Below are 13,276 nucleotides of genomic sequence, written 5' to 3'. Positions count from 1 at the left end.
CCCGCGCCGTTATCCTTGGGCGATGCTGCCTCCGTCAGCCGCGCGCCACGCGGCTCCGCCTAAATGTTGGGCTCAGACCGCGCACCCGCACAGCTGCGCCCAAGATGGCGGACGGCTGTTGTGTATGTACCCCCTTTTTAATTTTTTAATATTTTTTTTTTTTAGAATTATTCTGCCAACATATAAAATATCGTTTTTTTTAATAGACACGGGGCAACGTGAGAACGGACACGCCCCCACACTCCCACAGATGTGCGCACACCTCATTTCAAAGGAAAGAGGGCATGAAAGAAGGGTAATCAAGATCATAAAAACTCCCCGAATTTCACACAGGAGGAACAAGGGAGGGGGGAATGGCAGGCGGGGGGTTGGAATGACACCCTCTCGGAAAAAGCCTTGCAGGGCCGGGCACCACGGAGGAATATATAATTATATTCTTAACAAAGGAAACAACATTGACGATAAAAAAAACACAGACGGGTTTTGAACCATGTTAGATAAACAATTACCAACTTAGCCATGAAGAGTAAGCAAACAGTATCCATCCTAACTCCAATTGGAAAACGAACTACAGTCTACACCAGAGTCGCGATTCATCAATTGTTAATTAAATACGGACATTACTTACCTTAAATAATTTCTACGCGGCCGGGCCGAAGCACCAAAGAATAATTATGACTTGAGTCACCCCAAAACAAAATTCCTAGACGGGATACCAAATTAAATAATCACGAAGTCAAATAATAAGTACGGAATTAAAGAAGAAGAGGAATCAAGGGCGGATAAGGCTCTCAAAATTAACCAAACACAACACCCATGGGAAGCGAGCAACACGACCGTCTTTGTCTTTCCGAGAGGATCTCCACACGCAGGCACAAAAGCGAGGAAATGACACCCATAAAGGGGGCAATGGCTCAAAGGAAATTAACACGCTCTCGGAAATAAATAAATAAGCGCATGCGCCGGGTGCTTCCACCGTGGAAACAACCGTCTTTGTCTTCCCACAACACGGACAGCAAAAATTGCACACGCAAGGAAATAACATTTCCATGAGAGATCGGGTCACGATGAAACATCGGGAACACGGTTTCGGCATAACTGGGGCATAATGGAAATAAGTCGCATTTCAACTTCCAAACCAAAACAACTTAAGCTGTGTGAGACAAAAGATATGATCCCGAGCAAGGGAGGGAATAATTAAGCTCGCTTAACGCGTAGGTTTTCGCGACAAATATTATTCAGTAACAAAAACATGGATTAGAATATTTATTTTATATATATATATAACTCGACGCGAATCATCGGTCTGGCTAATGGATAACTTCGGTGGCGCCGTCACGAGGCCCCCCCCCCTTCCAGAACGACACACAGCTGTGTCTTCAAAGCTAATAAACACATGGACAAACACGCACGCGAAACACATGGACGGACACGCACACGACACACACACACACGGATGCAGATGGTCCCACCCACAGGAAGGTATTATGACAGACTTTGAACAACTCGGGAAACTGAGTGGAATTTCCAAATATAAACCGAAGGAAAATCCATCCAAAGTATCTCGCCAGGGGCTCTGAGCCCACCTCGTCAAGGGCTCCGGCTCCAACACACATCGTCCGGGCCACGGGCCCCAGCAGATCATCCGGGCCACGGGCCCCACCACAGATCGCCAGGGCTCTGAGCCCCATCTCGTCGCCAGGGCTTCGACTCCACCACAGATCGTCAAGAAGTTTTTCGTCATCCAGAATGACGAGGTTCGCGGGTTAGCGACGTGCCGCTACAAGCCGAGGTCTGCACCAACTGAGAAGAATCGCTACCCTGAGTCGCCGAGCTGCGAGTGAAGCCAACAAAGACGCCAACGTCCACCCTGCCACGAACGAAGCATCGCTCCTCGTCAGAGTGACGACCAGCGAACAACCCGCAGGAAAGGCGGAGATCGCCAAGCGAGCGCCACCGAGCGCCACCCAGCGCCAGCAGAGCTGCGCCACCGAGCGCCACCGTGCGCCACCGTGCGCCACCGTGCGCCACCGTGCGCCACCGTGCGCCACCGTGCGCCACTGTGCGCCAACGAGCGACACCCAGCGCCACCGAGCGACACGAGCGACCGAGCGTCGTGCCAACTCGTCATCCAGCGGTAGAGAGAGAGAGCGCACAAGCCGAGCGACACGCTGAGCGAGGGAGCAGCAGGCGCTCGCGGCGGCCACGCCCAACCCAGAGAACTTCTGGCCGCTGGTTGTATCCTCCTACACCACACAAGCTAACGACACAATATTACGAGGGGACAACGCACACACAGCACGCACACGAATAAGAAAATTGTCATTGCGTTTCAGAAAGGGTTGCCATTTCGAGGTGGTACGTTCAATATCAACTGATCGTGCAAAGCAGTTGCTGCCGTCGAGTTACATGAATAAGAAATGTTTTAGCCATTCATTTTCGTTAACTGCATAATTTCGCCAATGAATAAAAAATGTTTAGTCATTCATATTAGGTAATTGCATAACCTCGTAATTGCATAAGGATTTTAGTTATTCATATTAATCGAATGCATAGTATCGTAAATGCATAAGAGTTTGGTTATTCATGAATTATTGACGCATGTTTGACCTGCATGATAGAATGTCACATGCTTGTTAGAATAAATTGCTTAACACCAACTATTCGAGTGCTTCTTTCCAAGTCCATGCAAAACTATCTTATTCATAAGAGCTGTATCCTGTGATGAGATCTGAACTGGTGACTTAAATATCATAACACACACTAAGATAATCGGTAAACGTTTAATCGATGATAATCGTGTTATCCTGATTGATAACTCTGGATAAACGAAGCTGAGCCTAATTATCATAACTTCACACATTAACATAATCGCAAGCATCCGCATAAATTACTACGATTATCTCCGCGATCATCATACAATTACTCACACCATCATAATTTATGCATAGCAATACACACATTAACATAATAAATGCGATTTGCGCATTTTTCGGAAAATTATTAATTTTTATTATTTTCATCAAAATTTCATAACCCGACACATACAACACGGCCCTTCCGAGACCGCCAAAGGAAGCCCTGCTCGTCTCTGCTCGGCAGAGTGTCCTGCGGCCGACCCGGTGCCACGGACGAAGCGACCAGCGTCACGAGGTTGAGCAGAACCGTGCAGAGAGAATTGATCTGCTCCGCCACCCGCCGCCAGCCATAATCCCTGGCCAGAGGCGAAGACGGCTCCGCTCCGACGTCCTTGCCCGGTGCCTTGGCCGAGGCAACAGCGGTTGCAGTGACTGGGTCCGCAGCACCCGGGGTCGGTAAGTCTTGGTTGAGCGAGTCGTCATCGTCGTCCGAGGACGGCGCAGGTGAATTCTTTATCTTGAGATGCTTGGACATCGTTGCAGCGCCTGCTTCATCCAATTTCAAGAGTCACTTCTGACACCACTAGTATTAAAGCACTTCGACGACGATCTATAGTTCGTGTCTTCTTTATTATTTGTTTCTCGTCGGCTGGACAGCTCCGCATTCTCTTCACACCGACACCGCTCCACTCTCGTTCCGCGCGTTAGATGTTGTCGCTCCATGCACAGCTCGCCCACGCTCCCCTGCTCCCGCACGCCGCTGGCAGACGGCACGCACCACCACGTGGCCGCTGGTGTGCCGGAGGCGCGAGACGTAGTGTCGCCTCTAGACTCTGCACACTGACCCCGAGCTGCTTCCTGCTTCCCCTTATAACCCTTCATCTGACTAACGGATCACCCCACTGTGTCAAAGCGCGGACTCAGTCCCAATTGAAGTCATCAAATCAAGTGGCTAATTCATGTTTAATATACTTGCCAATTATACTTTCACGTGTTTGCTTCAAATTGAATGGATTGCTTTAAAACATTCAGTTTGTGTATTCATTGCATTTGATTAACATTACCTGCAATGAAGAACAATAAAGAATGTTGGTCACTAAGAGCAGATTTATTTTTGTAGATACTTGCATTTTGCATACCTGAAATTGTCATCAGCTTGAAGAAACTGCACCATAAACTCAGTCAAAAGTTCTTTACTCCGAAACCCAACAGTGAGTAATGTTTGTAATGTTGTCTGGATGAATGCACGTTGCTCATCCACCTATTGATATCAAATATCACAACAATAAAGTGAAATCAGCCACACAATCCTCACAAGTTGTTATATTAGCATTCATGACATCACTTTGTATTTTAGACATGCCAATAAGGATGAAATATTGTATTTATATGAAATGTGACTCGTATATTTGTGGAGGTGAAAGTAAAATTAATGAACATTATTTCTATCAAAATGGTAAAAAGAAAAGTTGTATCTCTGAATCTTCTTGCTATTGTGATTCAGTGTGGTGTACACCCTCCTCGACCTAACATAGACAATGTTGTCAGAATAGTGAAAATGTTATCCAGTCTTGAGGCCTTAAATAGGTGGTGTGATGTCATCAGTGTGCACCCACAAAGGAACAGGAAGTGGAAGCATGTAATACCTAGAGTTGCAAGTGTAAGGACAGTACGGGGTGATGTCGGGACAGTACGGCTCCCCGTGGCCATGGTTACTAAGTAACGTAACGGGAACAGACAGGGTCACGTTATGGTAATATGGGACCCAAGTGGTTGCTAATAATGATTGATGCAACCAGCGTTGACAGAGTCGCGTGAGGGGAAGCGGGACCTAAAGGTCGTAAATTGTAATAAGGGCAGAGACAGACAGGGCCAGGTGCGGTGAGAGAGGGTTAGGGGAATAGGGGCGTGGCTGGGTCGTGAGGAGTATAAGAGCCGACGTGAACTGGGGCACTGGACTGCTGTTGTGGGGGAATTATCGTCGCCGTCGTCACCTTGGAGCAGGTGGTCTTCATCATCCCGGAGTGGGCACCTTGTAGTCTTGGAAGGCTCACGTTATGTTGTCTCAGAATAGAGTTATCTAAGTTACCCAAGTGTATATAATCACTCGTGGTTACTCATTAAGTTATCAGTGCGTCGGCATACTTTATTCATAATAAATAAACATATAACTGAACAAGACGGTGTCTCTGGGAGCTACATTACACAAGTATTAATATAAATGATGTTATTATTGTAATGTGTTACTATAAAGATATATGTTTACACGGTGAAACAGGTTATTAATCGTTATACACAATGGTTACATTCTAATGAATTATGTTAGATGTGTTAATAAGGTGCACATATTTACATAGTTATACTAAATGGTTAGTCATATTTTTATGTTGTGTTAGCTTCAATTATTGTAAATACACTGTTCTCATGAGGTTATTTAATAACTTAATCATGCGTTTCCAAGCCTGCTGAAGCTGTCTGCTGAGTTTAAATAATTTAGAGTTCTCTCAATTTCAATACATTTTCTAGTCTTGGCCAATAGTAATTCGTTTTGCATAGAAAAGCTATATTATCAATATTGATCAAATGTCCTTGTTGACAGGCGAGTACCGCAACTGCCGACAATTGTGTTTGTGAGTATTTGATGTTCCCATGGTATTCTTTTAGTGTGTATCTTCCGTCTGTATGGCCAAGATACCATTTGCTACAAGTACTTTTCCTACAAGTACCATTTGCTAAAAATCCATAAATTATTTCTTGCGTTAGTTTTGGTAAAGTTCATCCTTGGTCCCACAGTTGTATTTTCAGTACTGTACCAAATCTCAGAGTTTTAGTTTTCCCAAAAATCTAGCAAAGTTGAGACGACAACCAGATTTGGCCTGATTAAGCTAGTTTTAATTACTGGCAAAACATCATACTCAGATTGTAAATGTTGTGGCATGGCTCTCCAACACACGGTGTGCTGTACTAGTGACGAATTGGCATGTTCTGTTTACATGACAACCCTTACTAGTTGGCTGTGGGTTTTAACGACACATTTATATATTTACACGATTTAACAAAAAAAAACTCTTATGGTTGATATTGGTCGCGAAATCCTACGTGTTAAACTGATCTATGAAGGTGTTGTCGGCCAATTAATGATGAGTGTTTACATGTGGGATGAAACATGGGCACTCAGAGAAAACCCACGCGCGTGAGGGGGAAACGATCCCATACGGATGAAACCGGTGGAGTCTACATTTGTAGTAGGTTCAATGAGACGTGGACGACGTAGTCGGAGGCACACTTATTTATTATAACGTTTCACTCAACACAGGCCAATGTATACACACTCGAAGGGGTAACAGCCCCTTCACCCGTCTAACAGGGAGACCCCACTGTCTCTAACCCGGCTAGCCTACTCCCAGGTCCTCCACTCGAGAGCTAGGGGAGGCTAGCTGATCCAGCTCTGGCTAAGCTAGGATCACGGCACCCTTAGTCACCAGACCGGCTCTTACAAGAGCATCGGCTCTGGGCTCTCGGGGCCACGCCACTGGCTTGCCCTGGTCGGTCCTTAGAAGGACAGCGATCCAGGGGAGTCCCAGAGCCTATCTAGCCGGTCTTCATTCTTCACTGGTTTAAGCTAAACACTGAACCCCAAGCCCACTGGCTACTCCCCCTTGAGGGGTGGGGCCGTGAGGGATCACAGCGCCGTTACAGCCCCCCAGGGCTAACCGATGCGGACGTGGATGTAAGCATCCTTCCGCGTGCGGGCATAACCACCCCTGGTGTGTTTGTTCGCCCTCCCGTAACACCCCTACATCACCCCCCCCCCCCCCCTGTACAGCCCGCAGCCGTCCCGGCTGCAACAAAATTCACAATAAAGATGCATCCCCCCCAAAACACGTATGTGCCTCGCGTGAATAACAACAACAATAACAAGAATAACAGTAACAACAACAACAACAGTACCGAGGAAGAAAATAAATCCCGAATTACCCCCCAATAAATACCCCATCCCGTAAGAAACCAACATATGTACAATTACAAGTTTCCCCACCCCGAACGGATCACCACCCCCCCCCCCCCCCCGCGACCCCAGCAAGGGCTGCACGAGAGGCCGACCTCACAAAAGTCTGCGCGTTTTGGCGTGCGTTGTTGCAGCGGGACCGTCACAAGGGGCAGCCCCGGCTGGTCCAGCGGTGGGTGTCAAAAGTTCGGGTGCGAGAGTGTCTGGCTTCGCGGACGAGCGACCCTTGAACTCCCCGGGAGGGGTTGGCAGTCGCGAGCACGTCAATCCCGGTGCACCTGGAAGCGGAAGAGTCAGTGGCAAGTCAGGCGAATGCAGCGAAGTCGGACTCCGGAAGTCGGTGGACCCCTCACATGTTCGGCCATGTGTGTGTGGAGTAGGAACATAGGGCACAACGAACGGTTTCAACCGCAGGGGTGCACAAACCACCGACGCTTCCCCCACCGAATACGTACACATGGTAGCCGCAAGACCTGCACCACTTCCACGGGCCCCCGCCACGGCCGCAACAGCTTGGACGAGGTTGCCAGCAGAACTTGGGGACAGTGCAACCACGTCTTGTCACCCGGTTTCCACTGGAGCACATGTACCCGGCCCAGCTTGAGCATTTCATTCGCCTTCTGGTGGAGGTCTGAATTTTGAATGGCCGCCTCCCGCGCCTCTGTCAATTTAGAGATGTTGAATTTGACATGGTCGGCCAATTTGGATTTATTATGCGGCGCGGAGATCCGCAGCTGAGTCGCGACAGGCGGTTCAGCCTCACGACCGTACATTAAGAAGAAGGGCGAAAATCCGGTCGCCGCATGAGGAGCCATCCTGTAGGCTGCCAAAACCCCTGGGATATGAAGGTCCAAGTCGGTCTGGGATTCAGACACCTGGTGAGACAGCATGGACGTGATAGTCCGATGCAGACGCTCCACCATCCTGTCAGTTTGCGGATGATATGGGGAGGTACGGATTTTCTTCGTACCCAGGAGCTCGCACACCTCGTGGAGAAGTTTTCCCGAGAAATTTCTCCCCTGGTCGGTCAGCAGCCGCTCCGGAGTACCTTTGTCGAGGATGTAGCCCTGGACAAAGGCCTCCGCGATGGCTGCTGCTGACTGGTTGGCCAGGGGCCAGGCCATAGGCCATCGCGTACAATATTCTACCCCAGTCAATAGGTATGTATTTCCCCTAGGTGTAGCGGGGAATGGACCCAAAATATCAAGCACGACGAGTTCGTTAACCCGGGAAACCTTAATAGACTGCAGTGGTGGGTTGGACCCCCTTGCCGGTCGCTTCCGTTGTGCACACTGAGTACAAGCCCCTAAAAGATCATCTACGTTCCTTGCCATGCCTGGCATAGAAAAATCCAGCTGGAGCATGGCAAGGGTTTTGTGAGTCCCCAGGTGCAGGAGTCGCTCGTGAGCAGCCCACACCACCCTACCCCTCAGTGTGGAAGGCACCACCAGCCGGTGGCGGCGGGATCTCCCATCCCAATGCATCAAGAGACCCTGGAACAACTCCCACGAGTCGACATTTTCCGCACCCTGAACAGATCCCCCGATGCAACGGCGCAACGCGAGGAGGGAGGTGTCCTCCATTTGGAGGCACCCCCACTCCGCAACAGACAATCCCAGCAAGGAATCCCTCCCTTCTTGCTCAATAGGGCGCATCAGCGACGGCCACAAGGACCGAATCAGAGATTCCATTCGGAGGTCTGCAACGCCCCGAACCCAGGAGGCAAGCGCAATCGGAGGTGGGCGGCAAACGCGACAGAGCGTCTGCGTTCGTGTGGCGAACGCCCTTACAATATGTAGTCTCGAAATCGAAATCTTGGAGAATCTCCAACCATCGGGACAATTGTCCCGATGGCTGTTGAACCCGCAAGGCGTACTGTAACGCCGCATGATCTGTGCGGACGGTGAAATGGCGACCTTACAGATATGGGCGATATTGCTGAATGAAGTAAACAATTGCCAATAGTTCCCGACGGGTGACACAGTACCTCTGCTCCGCCGGAAACAAAACCCGACTGCCGTATGCCACAACATGCTCTACGCCCCCAACAACCTGGGAAAGCACGCCCCCAATGCCCGTGTTGCTTGCGTCCGTATCAAGCAAGAAGGGTTTCAAAAAGTCGGGATAACTTAATGGCGGAGCCCCCACTAACGCGTCCCGGAGGGAGCGAAAAGCAGCCTCCTCCTCCTGGCCCCAGTGAAATTTGACCCCGTTTGATGTCAAGGCATGTAAGGGCTTAGCAATCATCGTGAAATTGGTGACAAACCGTCGGTAATACGACGCGAATCCAATGAAACTCCTGACCTCCCCCACCGAGGTGGGAGTCGGCCAGGAGCTGACACATTGCATTTTGGCGGGATCCGTGAAAATACCTGACCATCCGACAATGTGGCCCAAATACCGATTCGCGGAGCAATTGACATTTTTGCGGCTTGAATTTCAAATTAGCAGCACGCCTTTTGAGGAAAACAGCCCGCAACCTCTGGAGGTGTTCGTCGAATGTTTTACTAAAGACGATGATATCGTCTAAGTAAATCAGACAAGAATCCCATTGCAACCCAGCCAGAACCAATTCCATTAAGCGCTGGAAAGTTGCCGGCGCTGAGTGGAGCCCCATCGACAAGCGGTTAAATTGGAATAGGCCGTGCGGCGTACGGAAAGCCGTTTTTGGTTTAGATTCCTCATCCAGAGGGAGCTGCCAGAACCCTGACAGTAAATCCAACGTGCAGAAGAACCGCGCCCCCGCCAGGGCGTCAAGCGATTCATCCATCCGAGGGAGCGGATATGCATCGGCTACGGAGATCTTGTTTAGCCGACGAAAATCGACACAAAACCGCAAGGAGCCGTCGTGTTTCTTTACTAACACGATGGGTGCACCCCAAGGGCTGGTAGAAGGGGATATGATGTCCGCAGTTAGCATGTCGTCTACTGCCGATTTGACATGATCCTTTTCGGCGGGACTCAACCGAAAAAGATTTTGGCGGATTGGCGCGCTGTCACACGTGTCAATATGGTGATGCAGCAGTTTAGTACAGCCAATATCATATTTGTGTCGACTAAAAATATCGGAAAAATCGCGCAGAAAGGTTCGTAGCTTATCACGCTGTGAGTCGGACAGGTCCAATGATCCCGCACAAAGCGCATCCAGCCACCCCTCATCACGGTCCGAATGCGGTTGCGACGGAGGAGCAGTGCTCACATGTCCAATGACCGGTTCCTCACAAGGTACCGGCGTTGCATGCGCAAGCACGGTCCCTTGAGGAACCACAGCCGTTCGCAACCCAACATTTAGGACCGCGATGAAGGGGTCCCCGTTTACAATGGTCTGGGCTGCTATAAAATCAGGTCCATTGACCCCGGCCCTAGACGGTCCCAACAGAACACCCCGATCCCCAATCCCCTTAGCTAATGGTCGACGCAGCCTAAGAGGCACGAGCATCTGAGCCCCCGGCGGTACGCGTACCGTTCTCGTAACAAGCGCATGTACCGTCGCTAATGCCGTACGGACAGTAGCGGGGGAGGACAGGAACATCATACGTCGGCCCGATGGGAGTTCGATGCAACCTTGGTCGATCAATATTCAAATTGGCATTTTGGCCAAAAAGTCCGTCCCCAACAGGCACGGAACTGCCAGAGAGGAGGAGACCAACACCAGCCCAGATAATTTGATGTCACCAATACAAATTTGCGCGCGGATCTGTCCGATAATACCCAGCGAGCCCCCGTTGGCAGCATAACACGGAACATCAACGTGGAGCAGAGGACGGCTTTGAACGGGGAAAATGTTGTAAATAAAATCGGACACAATTGTCGCCGATGCTCCCGTATCAACTAAGACCCGTACCTCAACCCCATCAATATAGCCCACAATGACCGACGACCCCACTGACGCGGCAACAACGCGGTGGGCAACTCAGACCACTGGCCCGGTTGGAACGCCCTCCCCATCGCGGCACATTTCGACGCAACGACAGCCGATTTCCGAACCCCGTTCATTGCAGCATCGTGAGTGTATCACAGGTGTGTGCGTAGGACAAACATGTGGGATGCCACAACTTGCCGGAGTTCGCTGCGGAGTCTTGGGTAGAGGAGCGTCGTCCGGCTGAGGCGTCCCACCGCGCTGTCGAGGAGCCCGGCATCCAGAAGCCACATGGCCCCGGAGGCCACAGTTGTAGCACCGCGTGAGCGCCCCAGTCGGCTTGGGTTGATCCTGGTGGCCTGGCCCGTCCCAAGCTGGTCGGTCCCCGGATCTCCATTCCATCGGGTGACCCACAGCGCAGACCTCTTCCGATGGGAGGGTGGTTGCAGCCACGGGATGCCTGGCCGCCGCCTTGCTGGCCTTGCGCCGTTGGGACAACAAGTTTGCGTGGATGTGCCGTGCGGCCCACAGGGAACACATCTCCTTGTCGTCTTGCGCCAAGACGACAATGTCCAACTCGTCCGCCAACAACAATATCTTCTCAGCCACCATAGCGTCCACCCCTTCCTCGTCCATCCGCGGGAAAGCCGTCTTTGCCAAGGCCAGGAGAACCGTGCGGTATGCAAGGGGCGATTCCTTGGCGCCCCGCTAACGCTCGTAAAACAGCTGTCTGCAGTCGGAAGGTGGTCCGTAGACTGCAGACAGGAGTCGAAGCACCGCCTGCAGCGTGGCGCGCGCCGATCTCGGCACTGTAGTGAGGGTGGCGAGAGCGTCGCTGTCCAGCGTCGCCGGCAGCGCGTGTAGCGCCTCGTCGTCCGTCCATCGCGACATTTCTTGGTGGGTGAGGAACCGTCTTTGGAAGGCTCCCCAGTCGCCGTCTTCCGCCACAAACTCTTTGAGGACCGGCAATCGCTGCTGGAACGAGGACTCCTCAGCCGTAGATCGCCAACCGCCGTTCCCGCCATTCTGTACAGTTTCGGTGGGAACGGCGGACGCCATCAGCGGTCACACTGCTGGTGACGCGCTGTCCGCTGATTGGCGTTCGCCGCCGTCGGCCGCTGTCGATGACGTGGCAGTTTCTGGTCGGCGACTGTCGGTCGCATGATGTGCCCGGGCCCCGCCCTCAGCACCCACTGTACTGATGGCGGCAAATCCAACCTCCAGCCACGTTGAAATGGCGGGAACTGGCATTGCGTGTCGCCCGACGTCGCCCCGTGCTACTCCTCCAACCCCCAGGCGAGTGATTTCCTCCAGCGTGGTGGCTGCCGCGTAGAGTAGCTCCGCCAGGCGGGAGTGAGCCACCCGCATCCCGTCAGCCGATGGCCCCCACCCGTCTGGCTTCTGCGGTATCGGTGGACTCGGCCCCAGTTGCACGGACTCGCCCTCGGCAAGTTCAGGCTCTGAGTCGGCCGAGGTGTCATCCTCCCCAGGTTCCCTGGTACGGCCGTCCGTCTTGTGTCCATCTTTAGTACCCCACTTCTGACACCAGTTGTAGTAGGTTCAATGAGACGTGGACGACGTAGTCGGAGGCACACTTATTTATTATAACGTTTCACTCAGCACAGGCCAATGTATACACACTCGAAGGGGTAACGGCCCCTTCACCCGTCTAACAGGGAGACCCCACTGTCTCTAAGCCGGCTAGCCTACTCCCAGGTCCTCCACTCGAGAGCTAAGGGAGGCTAGCTGATCCAGCTCTGGCTAAGCTAGGATCACGGCACCCTTAGTCACCAGACCGGCTCTTACAAGAGCATCGGCTCTGGGCTCTCGGGGCCACGCCACTGGCTTGCCCTGGTCGGTCCTTAGAAGGACAGCGATCCAGGGGAGTCCCAGAGCCTATCTAGCCGGTCTTCACTCTTCACTGGTTTAAGCTAAACACTGAACTCCGAGCCCACCGGCTCACCGCCTTATATAGCAATTCCCCTCCGAGGGGAGGGCCGTGGGGGATCACAGCGCCGTTACAGCCCCCCAGGGCTAACCGATGCGGATGTGGATGTAAGCATCCTTCCGCGTGCGGGCATAACCACCACTGGTGTGTTTGTTCGCCCTCCCGTAACACCCCTACACATTTTTGCTGTGCTGCCTTTTCCTGCAAAGTCAGGGTGTAGCATCTCAACGCCTATGGGAAAGAAGTTTTACGTTTGTGTGATCCGCCAACCCTCATCTACAGTGCTGGATTACAGGCATGCATCACCACTGCGTAGAAGTCATTCTATATTCATACCACGAGTGTGTCGTTCACATATTTAATCAAATGAGAGGGTGTTATTGTACTTGGAAGTGATAATTTTACTACCAACGTTTCCATGTATATGTAATAAAGGACTCTCTCACAGTGTCGATCTCCGTTGTCCTTTATTTGGGTTCGTGTAAATCTCGCTTCCACGGCGTCCTCGCTCAGGCCCGCGTCTCCTCCGTCGAGCACTCTGCAGCCACACTGCTGCTCCGCCCTGCAGCCACCCTGCTGCTCCGCTCTGCAGCCACACTGCT

General features: G+C 51.6%; 1 protein-coding gene across 6 annotated transcripts in view; it reads right to left on the bottom strand.

Moving 5' to 3' along the window:
• Positions 1-13,276, bottom strand: part of WDR97 (WD repeat domain 97) — a 65,856-nt gene that overhangs the window by 15,557 nt on the left and 37,023 nt on the right. For all 6 annotated transcript variants that reach the window (XR_013586165.1, XM_078602190.1, XM_078602189.1 and 3 more), the window contains one exon: positions 3,998-4,119. Coding sequence is in view for 3 of the 6 variants with exons in the window: in XM_078602186.1 (XP_078458312.1) it covers positions 3,998-4,119 (122 nt within the window). In the remaining 3 variants the exon portion in view is untranslated. The remainder of the gene's footprint in view (positions 1-3,997; positions 4,120-13,276) is intronic.

The sequence above is a fragment of the Lampetra planeri genome, chromosome 17 (genome assembly GCF_965212315.1).
Source record: "Lampetra planeri chromosome 17, kcLamPlan1.2.h2, whole genome shotgun sequence".
Taxonomy (NCBI): domain Eukaryota; kingdom Metazoa; phylum Chordata; class Hyperoartia; order Petromyzontiformes; family Petromyzontidae; genus Lampetra; species Lampetra planeri.
This window is presented reverse-complemented; position numbering and strand designations above follow the sequence as displayed.